Genomic DNA, 13,829 nt, shown 5'->3' with positions numbered 1-13,829 from the left:
GCTGAGTTTCATTAAATTTGACAAGGCAGAAATGGCCATTATAGCCCTAGGTGGAGTGGTCATTTTGGAACGCAATGACTATTCACAAGCTGTCTTTAGACTACTACAGAGGCCATGTTCGAAATCTGTCGTGCCTACTGCTTACTTAAACTACACACTGTGCACTAATCATACTACATATGATTTACAACATACTGTTTAGTAAAAATATGCTCGGACCGGTGCTAGAACCCCTATTTAAAGCTGGATCAGCATTTTGGGGTCCTAGCACAAAGCCACAATTTTCTGTTAGTCTTTAAAGACATTAATGTTCTGAGCAATATGAGGAAACAAAGGTCTATAACAAGGGAGTGGAAGATTCCCACAACAGTATCTGTTGAAGTTGGTAAGCCAGTGTAGTGGGCAATCATTTTTGATATGTGTATATTCTAAATATATCACATGTGACTCAAAATAAGACTAAGCAATTATCCTATTAAAATGTTTATCTGACATAAAGAGACTACGGTTGAGTAACAGTAATAGGCAATTAAGAAATGTCTGAGAATGGATTCTAAATATAAGTGTATTTAATTACTTTGTAAAACTAATGGAATGACATACAAGGCATAAAGCTTAAGTTACAAGGCATTAACAAGCATTACAAGGCATTATTTTAAGCATGGTCAGGGAGAAAGAAATCATAGCCTGAAAGGCCATGCCCCAAAAGTCCATGGGGTGGAGAGAGGAAGGCCCAAGAAATTGTCAAAGACTCCAGTCACCCAAGTCATAGACTGTTCTCTCTGCTACCGCACGGCAAGCGGTACCAGAGCGCCAAGTCTAGGTCCAAAAGGTTCCTTAATAGCTTCTATCCCCAAGCCATAAGACTGCTGAACAATTAATCAAATGGCCACCGTACTATTTACACTGCTGCTACTCGCTGTTTATTATCTATGCATAGTAATTTTACCCCTATCTACATGTACAAATTACCTCAACTAACCTGTACAACCACACATTGACTCGGTACCGGTACCCCCTGTATATAGCCTCATTATTGTTATTTTATTGTGTTACTTTTTATTTATCAAATATATTCATAACTCTTTTTCTTGAACTGCATTGTTGGTTAAGGGCTTGTAAGTAAGCATTTCATGGTAAGGTATACCTGTTGTATTCAGTGCATGTGACAAATAAGATTTGATTTGATTTGAAAGAAGGAAATAAATAGTATCTCACCACAGCAGGTCAGGAACAAATAAGAGAAAGAGCTTTGAATCTTAAACCCTTTTATAAGCATCTGAGTTGTTTGGATTCAAAACCTGAGTTAAGTTAACCTGCAATCAGATATCAGACCTACATGACGTAACTTCTAATTCTCAGAGATGTGACAATGGGATTTGGCAAGACCAACACAGAGAATGTTGAATTCTTAAGACAACACATAGCAAATTCTTGCATACTGTTGATAAGAAGAGTTACTTCTGGGGTTGGAATGCCCTCCACTAGCAGGGTTGGAGCTTGTGATTATGATGCTTAGAGCCACCCTCTTCAGGAATGGTGGAAGCAGGGTGATGGCATGTTGAAATTGGCAAGCCAGCGGGGTTTGTGGAGCTTGTGTTTAAAGCTACACTCCTTAACTGGATCACCATCAAAAAAATGTACAATGGAGGAAATGCATCCCATGACATTTTCACATGCGGTTAAGACTTGATTTACATGATGCATATGTAGTTCTTAAGTAATGTGGCAGAATGAGGGTTCATCAGAGCGGCCAACATGATGGGAAATTCAGTACTCTGATTGGTGTGTGCCCACACCCACACACGATGCTGCTTTCCAACAGAGAAATGAAACACAAAAAATATATTCAAGGTGTTAAGGGTTAAAAATAACATGTATTGTTGAGAGATATGAGGAAATAAAGGTTTCATAAAAAGAGAGAGCAAGATTACTAAAATATATACTAAAACAGCTGTATCTCCTGATTGGTAGAATTTATTTATATTCTGATTGCTGATTTGTAAAGCGGATAAGTAGAGGTTTTGTCTAACTTGCTAGGAAAGTGGTCATAATGTCCGTTTGTAAAAGTTGAGAGAAAATGTAGTTGATGCTACAGAATAACTATCTTCAAAGTAATGACTCAGGACTTTTCTTATAAAATGAAAGCTTCTTTTAATAACAATACTTGTTCACGTTACATTTTACAAAACAATAAAATAATGTTTCGAGCAAAAGCCAGGCTAATCACTTGTCACTTCTTCATAACTGCACCGTTCTTGTTCTACTTCCACTTACTGTCGCCAAGCATTCTGGTACTTGCAGTCAATAGCGTAATCCAATACTAACCAATGGAACAGAAAGATGTACACTGAACAAAAATATAATCTCAACATGCAACAATTTCAAAGATATTACTGAGTTACAGTTCATAGAAGGAAATCGGTCAATTTAAATCAATTCATTAGGCCTGGTCACAGACACCTTAAAAAAAGGTAGGTTCGTGGATCAGAAAACCTGTCAGTATCTGGTGTGACCACCATTTGCCTTATGCAGCGCAACACAACTCCTTCACATAGAGTTGCTCAGGCTGTTGATTGTGGCCTGTGGAATGTTGTCCCACTCATCTACAATGGCTGTGCAAAGTTGCTGGATATTGGCGGGAACTGGAACACGCTGTTGTACACGTTGATCCAGAGCATCCCAAACATACTTAATTGGTGACATGTCTGATGAGTATGCAGGCCATGGAAGAACTGGGACATGTTCAGCTTCCAGGAATTGTGTATAGATCCTTGCGACATGGGGCCGTGCATTATCATGCTGAAACATGAGGTGACAGTGGCAGATTAATGGCACGACAATGGGCCTCAGGATCTCATCACGATATCTCTGTGCATTCAAATTGCCAATCGATAAAATGCATGCCCATACCATAACCCCACCGCCACCATGGGGCACTTTGTTCACAATGTTGACATCAGCAAACCGCTCGCTCACACGATGCCATCCAAGATGGCGTAGCAGTGCAGACGTGGTTTGTTGTCCTGTCGTTTACTTTTTGTATTTTTTGTCTTTTTTGTATATATTGGAGAAATGCTCACTAACAGGGATGTAAACAAATTTGCGCACAAAATTTGAGAGAAATACACTTATCGTGTGTATGGAAAATTTCTGGGATCTTTTATTTCAGCTCATGAAACATGGGACCAACACTTGTACATACAGTGCCTTGCAAAATTATTCATCCCCCTTGGTGTTTTTCCTATTTTGTAGCATTACAACCTGTAATTTAAATGGATTTTTATTTGGATTTCATGTAATGGAAATACACCAAATATTCCAAATTGGTGAAGTGAAATGAAAAAAAATACTTGTTTCAAAGTATTCAAAACATTTTGGGGGGAAAAGTGGTGCGTGCATATGTATTCACCCCCTTTGCTATGAAGCCCCTAAATAAGATCTGGTGCAACCAATTACCTTCAGAAGTCACATAATTAGAATAAAGACCACCTGTGTGCAATCTAAGTGTCACATGATCTCAGTATACCTGTTCTGAAAGTCCCCAGATTCTGCAACACCACTAAGCAAGGGGCACCACCAAGCAAGCGGCACCATGAAGACCAAGGAGCTCTCCAAACAGGTCAAGGACAAAGTTGTGGAGAAGTACAGATCAGGGTTGAGTTATAAAAAAATATCAGAAACTTTGAACTTCCCACGGAGCATCATTAAATCCATTATTAAAAAATGGAAAGAGTATGGCACCACAACAAACCTGCCAAGAGAGGGCCGCCCACCAAAACAAGGAGGGCATTAGTCAGAGAGGCAACAAAGAGACCAAAGATAACCCTGAAGGAGCTGCAAAGCTCCACAGCGGAGATTGGAGTATCTGTACATAGGACCACTTTAAGCCATACACTCCACAGAGCTGGGCTTTACGGAAGAGTGGCCAGAAAAAAAGCCATTGCTTGAAGAAATAAATAAGCAAACACATTTGGTGTTCGCCAAAAGGCATGTGGTAGACTCCACAAACATATGGAAGAAGGTACTCTGGCCCAAATTGGGCTTTTTGTCAATCAAGGAAAACGCTATATCTGGCGCAAACCCAACACCTCTCATCACCCCGAGAACACTATCCCCACAGTGAAGCATGCATGGGATGTTTTTCATCGGCAGGGACTGGGAAATTGATCAGAATTGAAGGAATGATGGATGGTACTAAATACAGGGAAATTCTTGAGGGAAACCTGTTTCAGTCTTCCAGAGATTTGATACTGGGACGGAGGTTCACCTTCCAGCAGGACAATGACCCTAAGCATACTGCTAAAGCAATACTCGAGTGCTTTAAGGGGAAACATTTAAATGTCTTGGTATGGCCTAGTCAAAGCCCAGACCTCAATCCAATTGTAACGGCAGTCTAAGTCGTCCTCCTCCTCAGACGAGGAGAGGCGAGAAGGATCAGAGGACCAATGTGCAGCGTGGTAAGTTTCCATAATTTAATGACATGAAAACTAGACAAGAATACAAAACAACAAAAGTACTAACCGTCACAGTCCCGTGTGGCACAAACACTGACACAGGAGACAACCACCCACAAAATCCCAACACAAAACAAGCCACCTATATATGATTCTCAATCAGGGACAACGATTGACAGCTGCCTCTGATTGAGAACCATATTAGGCTGAACACAGAAACAGACAAACTAGACACACAACATAGAATTCCCACCCAGCTCACGTCCTGACCAACACTAAAACAAGCAAAACACATAAGAACTATGGTCAGGACGTGACAGTACCCCCCTCCTGAGGTGCGGACTCCGAACGCATCTGTCCGCGGTGGCGGCTCCGGCGCAGGACGAGGACACCACTCCACCATTGTCTTTGTCCCCCTCCTTAGCGTCCTTTGAGTGGCGACCCTCGCCCCCGACCCTGGTCTAGGAACCTTCACAAAGGTCCCCCCTAGATAGAGGAGACAGCTCAGGACAGAGAGGTAGCTCAGGACAGAGAGGTAGCTCAAGACAAAGTGGTAGCTTAGGACAAAGAGGTAGCTCAGGACAAAGAGGTAGCTCAGGACAGAGAGGTAGCTCAGGACAGAGAGGTAGCTCCGGACAGAGAGGCAGCTCCGGACTGAGGGGCAGCTCCGGGCTGAGGGGCAGCTCCGGGCTGAGGGGCAGCTCCGGGCTGAGGGGCAGCTCCGGGCTGAAAGGCAGCTCATGACTGGAGGGCAGCTCATGACTGGAGGGCAGCTCATGACTGAAGGGCAGCTCATGACTGAAGGGCAGCTCATGACTGGAGGGCAGCTCATGACTGGAGGGCAGCTCATGACTGGAAGGCAGCTCATGACTGGCAGGCGGCTCTGGCGGCTCCTGACTGGCTGGCGGCTCTGGCGGCTCCTGACTGGCTGGCGGCTCTGGCGGCTCCTGACTGGCTGGCGGCTCTGGCGGCTCCTGACTGGCTGGCGGCTCTGGCGGCTCCTGACTGGCTGGCGGCTCTGGCGGCTCCTGACTGACGGACGGCTCTGGCGGCTCCTGACTGACGGACGGCTCTGGCGGCTCGGGACAGACGGGCGGCTCTGGCGGCTCGGGACAGACGGGCGGCTCTGGCGGCTCGGGACAGACGGGCGGCTCTAGCGGCTCGGGACAGACGGGCGGCTCTGACGGCTCGGGGCAGACGGACGGCTCAGACGGCGCTGGGCAGACGGATGGCTCAGACGGCGCTGGGCAGACGGATGGCTCAGACGGCGCTGGGCAGGCAGGCAGCTCAGTCGGCGCTGGGCAGACGAGCAGTGCAGGCGGCGTTGGGCAGACGGCCGACTCTGACCTGCTGAGGCGCACAGTAGGCCTGGTGCGTGGTGCCGGAACTGGTGGTACCGGGCTGAGGGCACGCACCTCAAGGCTAGTGCGGGGAGCAGGAACAGGGCGTACAGGGCTCTGGAGACGCACAGGAGGCTTATTGCGTGGTGCCGGAACTGGAGGCACTGGGCTGGAGACACGCACCACAGGGAGAGTGCGTGGAGGAGGAACAGGGCTCTGGAGACGCACTGGAAGCCTGGTGCGTGGTGTAGGCACTGGTGGTACTGGGCTGGGGCGGGAAGGTGGCGCCGGATATACCGGACCGTGCAGGCGTACTGGCTCCCTTGAGCACCGAGCCAGCCCAACCTTACCTGGTTGAATGCTCCCCGTAGCCCGACCAGTGCGGGGAGGTGGAATAACCCGCACTGGGCTGTGTTGGCGAACCGGGGACACCATGCGTAAGGCTGGTGCCATGTACACCGGCCCGAGGAGACGCACTTGAGACCAGACGCTTTGAGCCGGCTTCATGGCACCTGGCTCAATGCTCAATCTAGCCCGGCCAGTGCGGGGAGGTGGAATAACCCGCACCGGGCTAAGCACACGTACAGGAGACACCATGCGCTCTTCCGCATAACACGGTGTCTGCCCGTACTCCCGCTCTCCACGGTAAGCATGGGAAGTTGGCGCAGGTCTCCTACCTGCCTTCGCCACACTACCCTTTAGCCACCCCCCCAAGAAATTTTTGGGATTTCTTCTCGGGCTTCCAGCCACGCTTCCGTGCTGCCTCCTCATACCACCACTCCTGGGCTTTAGCTGCCTCCATCTCTTCACGAGAGCGGCGATATTCTCCAATGTGAGCCCAGTGTCCTTTTCCCTCCAGAATTTCCTCCCATGTCCAGGAGTCCTGTGTAGTGGGCCGCTGCTGCTGCTGCTGCCCGTAGCCACGCTGCTTGGTCCGAGTTTGGTGGGTGGTTCTGTAACGGCAGTCTAAGTCGTCCTCCTCCTCAGACGAGGAGAGGCGAGAAGGATCGGAGGACCAATGTGCAGCGTGGTAAGTTTCCATAATTTAATGACATGAAAACTAGACAAGAATACAAAACAACAAAAGTACTAACCGTCACAGTCCCGTGTGGCACAAACACTGACACAGGAGACAACCACCCACAAAATCCCAACACAAAACAAGCCACCTATATATGATTCTCAATCAGGGACAACGATTGACATCTGCCTCTGATTGAGAACCATATTAGGCTGAACACAGAAACAGACAAACTAGACACACAACATAGAATGCCCACCCAGCTCACGTCCTGACCAACACTAAAACAAGCAAAACACATAAGAACTATGGTCAGGACGTGACACCAATTGAGAATCTGTGGTATGACTTAAAGATTGCTGTACACCAGCGGAACCCATCCAACTTGAAGAAGCTGGAGCAGTTTTGCCTTGAAGAATGGGCAAAAATCCCAGTGGCTAGATGTGCCAAGCTTATAGAGACATACCACAAGAGACTTGCAGCTGTAATTGCTGCAAAAAAAGTGTCTCTGCAAAGTATTGACTTTGGGGGGGTGAATAGTTATGCACACTCAAGTTTTCCATTTTTTTTATCTTGTTGTTTGTTTCACAATAAAAAAATATGCTGCATCTTCAAAGTGGTAGGCATGTTGTGTAAATCAAATGATACAAACCCCCCAAAAATCTATTTTAATTCCAGGTTGAAAGGCAACAAAATAGGGAAAATGCCATGGGATTGAATACTTTCGCAAGCCACTATAGTTCTCATTCTCCATCACTTCAAATGTAATACAATTACTCTTGTACATATGTAAATAACTGTAAATAATGTCTTTAGATACATCTTAATGAATTAACTGTAAACATGAACTCTGTAACCCATGAAAGTTACAACAGATCTGGTTACTAAAACAGCTGTATCATTTGATTTCTAGAAGATATTTCTGTTCCGATTTCAGATTTGAATAGCAGAGAAGCAGACTAAGATTTCGCATGCTCTAAGTTTTTGTCTAACTTGTTGAAAAATTGTCAAAGTAGCTGATTTTTGTCAAAGGTTGTTTACTGTGAATAGAATGTTGGAAGTCTGTGAGTTTTTAACAATGGGACTTTTAGAGTGTTGAAGAAATCGCATTAAAGTGGATGAGATTTTTGGGGGGGAGGACAAAAAGCTTAATAGTTTGTAAGTATTAATGTTATCAAAAAGTTGACTAGTCTACATGTTTTAAAGTTCAATGGCGTTTCTAGCTTAAACGGTGTATGAAAAATAGTATTTCAAAGAATAATAATTGTACAATATTTTACAATATTTAAAGTATATTTAGAATATTTAATGTGGGACTTTTGCTGTCTAAAGTCTCATTAATACAATATTCTACAAACTCCCAGATAAATTTGTTTTACTTTCTAAATTGACTTAAATTTAAATGGAATTGACCCCAACCCTGTTATTTTCTAAATGTGAGATTGTTTTGATAGGATGTCACAAGGGTCAGACTGGGACCCTGGAGAACCATGTTAACAAGAGAAAGCAGTAGGGGTGGCACGAGTTTTTCTTGTCATCTCTGTGGAAGGACCACCAGAGGGCAGGCTGGTCCCACGGATAGTAGCCCAGCCTGGCATGTGAGTCAAGGTGATCAGATGCAATTAAGCACAGCTGATAGTACTAATGACCTATTCTCTTTCCCCTACAAGAGAAAGGAGGGAACCAGCAGTGAGCGGAGCTGGAGAAAGAAAAGAGTGTTTGCTTCTCCAAAGGAGAGGACATACCTTTCGGAAGGAAGAAGAAGAAGAGGACAAATTACCTCTTGGGAATGGCCACCACGGATCCGGACCACACCCCGAAGAGGGTTCCCCACGAACGGATCATTAAGGTGGTGACACACCCGTGATTTATGTTATAGTTTAAAGATACTCATCTTGTGTTCCTTGTTCTTGTAAAGAAAAATATTTGTGTTTTCCTTGGTTGATCATCCTTGATTGTGTTGGAGTTTTTGAGAAGAAAAAAATACCTCAATAGAGAACTTTGTTCAATTAAGAAAACCTGCTCCTGACTTTTATTCCACCTTTCCGCTTTAGAGCAACCTCAAAGTACTTGGTCCATTGGTGGAGAATGCGGGAATTATGTGGACGAGTGACACAAGGATAAGTGAGGAAAACGAAAATCTACCTGTAGACACAGAGGAACCATTCAAGAAGGATGGATAACGCTCTACTACAACAGTTGATCACAGCACTGGAGACAACCATAGAACTCATGCAACAACAGCTGAGCCGGCGAGAAGAACCGAGAGTGAAGCCGAGTGAAGCCGCTATTTTACCTCGTCTCTCAAAGGAAGATGATATTGAGGCTTTCATCATGACGTTCGAATGGACGGCCACCTTGGAAGAGTGGCCCCCACAGAATGGGTGAGTGCGTTAGCTCCTCTTTTGACCGGGATAGCCTAGGAAGCCTACTATGACCTGGACCCCCACGAAGCTGCTGACTATGTGCGACTAAAAACCGAGATTCTGTCCCGGTACCAGCTGACCGCCCGAGATAGATCCGTAAAGTTCCATCAATGGACCTATATGGCCGACCAACCCGTCCGTGCCCAGATATTCGCACTCCTACGCCTAACGAAACAATGGCTGGAGCCCGGAAAGGGAGTAGGACATGTCATAGAAACGCTCATAGTGGACTAGATTTTGAGGGAATTACCCAGGGACTTAGAAAGGGTCGTGGGGCAAGCAAACCCATAGCCGAGGCTGTGGAAACGTACCGATCAACATGGGAGTTGTGAAAAGGAGGACCGGAAGGACTCCGGCACGTCCTCCACCAAAACGACCGAATCCGCTCAGGGCCTGGGAGAAGTCATCACCCACACAACAGGGTCGGTGCTATAAATGCCAGTCTCCGGACCATTACGCCCCACAATGTCCCAGAAAGGACAAGTCCATGGCCACCAAGTCATTGCTGCCCGTCCCCATGCATCCCGGCCCGAGAGGGCAGGATCACCTCTGTTGGTTAGCAGAAATATCCCCAGCCCCAGAGATTCCGGTTTGAATAGAAGGACGAGACGTGGTAGCCATTCTCGACTCTGGAAGTATGGTTACGTTCGTGGAGGAGCAGATGGTGACCACAGCAACACTGCTACCAGACAAAGTAACTGTGTCCTGTATCCATGGAAACACTCACTATTACCCCACTGTGAGTCTGTCCATTCTCACCCCGAAAGGAAGGTCAGGGTGGGGAAAGTACCCCAGCTGAAGGTGCCATTATTGATCGGGAGAGACTGTCCCCTATATAAGGAGCTTCGGCAGATGACGTTATGCACCGGACAAAGGGGATCAGGTCTCTCTATCACACGCCAAGAGCAGGGCCACCACAGGGGGGCAGGGAAGCAGAGAAAGAAAAAAAACAAGTCCAAGCCTGAGGTAGTAGCCCTACAAGGAAACGTAGCCCCGCCTCGTCCTCTGGAGCAGAGGAAGAATACAGACCCAACGCCTCCGACAGCTATTCCAGGAAACCTCCGATGAAGACACCTGCGAAGGGTTATATACAACGGAGGAAGGAAGGAGCAACCAGAGGCTAAGGGCTATATTTGAAGCCCCATCAGAGGAGGGAACATGGAAGAGATCCTCCTCGGGCACCCCCGACGGGGATGGGGAACAACCACCCCACCCCTCTACCGAGGTCTACCTACCCCAAGAATTTTAGGGACAGTTTAGCACCTCACAGCATAGAGACCCAGATCTACGGGATGTCATGAGGAAATGTTGACGGATCAGGTGAGCCCTCTCTTCCCTACTATGCAATCAGGCAGGGTCTCTTGTATTGGGTTGTGCAACGAAGGGGGGGAAAACAGGAATTACTAATGGTGCCTAGACCATACAGGGATACTGTCCTACAGCTAGCCCATTCCCATGTCCTAGGAGGACACCTGGCACAGGACAAAACGATCAACAGAATCATGCAGAGGTTCTATTGGCCCCGTGTCACCCTAGATGTGGCCAGGTATTGTAGGACGTGTGATCAATGTCAGCGTACGGCCATACAGCCACACCTGCGCAGTCCTTTGATTCCTCTCCCCATTATAGAGACCCCCTTCGAACGCATAGCTATGGACCTCGTGGGACCCCTCCCGAAATCCGCCAGAGGATACGAGTACATCCTGGTTGTCGTAGATTACGCTACTAAGTTCCCAGAGGCCATACCCCTTCGCAACATGTCGTCAAAGGGAATCGCCAAGGAATTGTTCATGATATTCTCCCGGGTGGGCCTTCCCAAGACGATCCTAACCGACCAGGGAACCCCGTTCATGTCCCGATTGATGAAGGACTTGTGTCGGTTATACCAGGATCAACAGATACGCACAAGCATATTCCACCCGCAGACAGACAGTTTGTGCGAACGCCTGAACAAAACAATTAAAAGCATGTTGAGAAGAGTGGTGTCCAGAGATGGGAATAACTGGGACATGCTTCTGCCCCACTTAATGTTTGCCCTGCGAGAAGTACCCCAGGCGTCCACTGGGTTCTCCCCATTCGAATTGCTCTACGGCCGGCCATGTCGAGGGATCATCGACTTAGCCAAGGAGACCTGGGATGCACAACCATGCCCATTCCGGTCGACGATAGAACATGTTACCATGATGAGGTAGTCTGTTAGCCTGCCTGTCGGCAGTCTGGCCCATAGTAAAGGAACATATGGAGAAGGCGCAACAGACTCAAGGCCGAGCCTACGATAAGTCAGCAACACCCAGGGAGTTCACCATGGGAGAGAAAGTGCTGGTACTCATGCCCACGGCCGAACACCGCTTGCTGGCGCAGTGGAGGGGGCCCTACGAGGTAACAGAAAGGGTCTCATCGGTCAATTACCTCATCAAGCAACCTGACAGGAGGAAGGTCAAACTCTATCATATCAACCTGCTGAAGTACCATGGAAGAGAGGAGGGTGTGGCTTTGATGGCCGTGGAGGACAAGGAAAAAGAGGAGGCCCTGCTACAGGTGCGCCGTGGCCGAACTCTCCTGCCGGAGCAGTCTAGACAGCTAGACAAGCTGATTATGCAATTTGGCAGGGTATTCTCTCCCTTCCCAGGACAAACAGATGTCCTGGTTCACCATATCCACACGGAACCCGGCAAGAAGGTGCATATCCGGCCTTACAGGATTCCTGAGGCCCGCCGTGTCATCGCTAAGAACGAGGTAAGGGAGATGCTGAGGATGAGGGTGATCGAGCCATCTACAAGTGAGTGGTCCAGTCCCATAGTCCTGGTCCCCAAACCTGACGGTAGTATGAGGCTCTGCAACGACTTTAGAGGTGTAAACGCCATCTCTACTTTTGACGCGTATCCCATGCCCCGCGTGGATGAACTCTTGGAGCGTTTAGGAAAGGCCAAGTTCATCACCACCCTGGATTTGACGAAAGGATATTGGCAAGTGCCGGTGGCTCCAGAGGACCGCCCAAAGACTGCCTTCACCACACCGGGAGGGTCTTTTTCAGTATGTGAGAATGCCCTTCGGACTGCATGGTGCTGCGGCAACTTTCCAACGCCTCATGGATGCCATTCTACAACCCCATCAAGAGTACGCAGCGGCGTACGTAGACGATGTGGTCATTCACAGCGAGGACTGGGATAGCCACCTCCTGCGTCTGCGGGCATTGCTCGTGAGCCTGGAGGCTAGAGGGCTGACGGCAAATCCAAACAAATGCTGCCTGGGTCTGTCCGAAGCTGAATACCTGGGATACACCGTGGGGAACGGAAAAATACGCCCACAGGCAGTAAAGACCAGGGCAATTTGGAACTGGCCTCGGGCCCCAGACGAAGCGGGACGTCCGAGCCTTCTTGGGGATAACGGGATATTATCTCATCTCTGGATATGCAACCATTGCCACCCCCCTCACAAACCTAATCAAGAAAAACCTGCCAAACCGTGTAGCGTGGAAAGACAAGACGGAAGACGCCTTCCAGTTGCTAAAAGATAGCCTGTGCTCTGATCACGTCCTGCAGGCTCCTGATTTCTCCCAAGAGTTAATTGTGCTGGTAGACGCCTCAGATACGGGGCCCGGGCCGTCCTAGCTCAGGGTGAAGGCGAAGCAGAGAGGCCTATTCTTTTCATAAGTAGGAAGCTCAGTGATTGGGAACAGAGATATGCTACCGTAGAGAAAGAGGCCCTAGCCATTAAGTGGGCCCTCGCTTATCTCCGGTACTACCTACTCGAGCATAGGTTTGCCCTCGTTACCGACCATGCTCCCCTCACGTGGATGGCCGGTAAGAGAAACAATAACAACAGAATAGTCAGATGGTTTCTTGCTTTACAACCATTCTCTTTCCATGTTATCCACAGGGCCGGATCGAGGAATGGGAATGCGGACGCGCTGTCCCAACGCAACCAAGACGGCGCGTCTGGCGCCCGGCCCTCCGGTCCGGTCCTAAGGCGGAGGTATGTGGAAGGACCACCAGAGGGCAGGCTGGTCCCACGGATAGTAGCCCAGCCTGGCATGTGAGTCAAGGTGATCAGAGGCAATTAAGCACAGCTGACGGTACTAATGACATATTCTCTTTCCCCTACAAGAGAGAGGAGGGAACCGGCAGTGAGGGGAGCTGGAGAAAGAAAAGAGTGTTTGCTTCTCCAAAGGAGAGGACATGCCTTTCGGAAGGAAGAAGAAGTGGACAAACTACATCTTGGGAATGGCCACCACGGATCCGGACCACCACCCGAAGAGGGTTCTCCACGAACGGACCGTTAAGGCGGTGACACACCTGTGATTTATGTTATAGTGTAAAGATACTCACCTTGTGTTCCTTGGTCTTGTAAAGAAGATTTGTGTTTTCCTTGGTTGATCATCCTTGATTGTGTTGGAGTGTTTGAGAAGAAAAAAATACCTCAATAGAGAACTTTGTTCAATTAAGAAAACCTGCTCCTGACTCTTTTATTCCAACTTTCTGCTTTAGAGCAACCTCAAAGTACTTGGTCCGCTCACATCTCTCTCTCTGGGAACCCAGAGGGGAATCAAATAAGGTCTTATTTATATAGCACATCTCTTGCAGAG

The 13,829-nt window shown here is 47.8% G+C and overlaps 1 protein-coding gene across 1 annotated transcript in view; it reads left to right on the top strand.

The window, feature by feature from the left end:
* Positions 1 to 11,436, top strand: part of LOC120062879 — a 34,912-nt gene extending 23,476 nt beyond the window's left edge. The window contains exon 7 of the mRNA XM_039012947.1: positions 10,834 to 11,436. Within this exon, the coding sequence (XP_038868875.1) occupies positions 10,834 to 11,436 (603 nt within the window). The remainder of the gene's footprint in view (positions 1 to 10,833) is intronic.
* Positions 11,437 to 13,829: the final 2,393 nt, after the last annotated feature.

Source organism: Salvelinus namaycush, chromosome 18 (assembly GCF_016432855.1).
Source record: "Salvelinus namaycush isolate Seneca chromosome 18, SaNama_1.0, whole genome shotgun sequence".
NCBI lineage: Eukaryota > Metazoa > Chordata > Actinopteri > Salmoniformes > Salmonidae > Salvelinus > Salvelinus namaycush.
The sequence above is the reverse complement of the archived record's forward strand: the minus strand, read 5'-3'. Positions and strand labels throughout refer to the sequence as shown.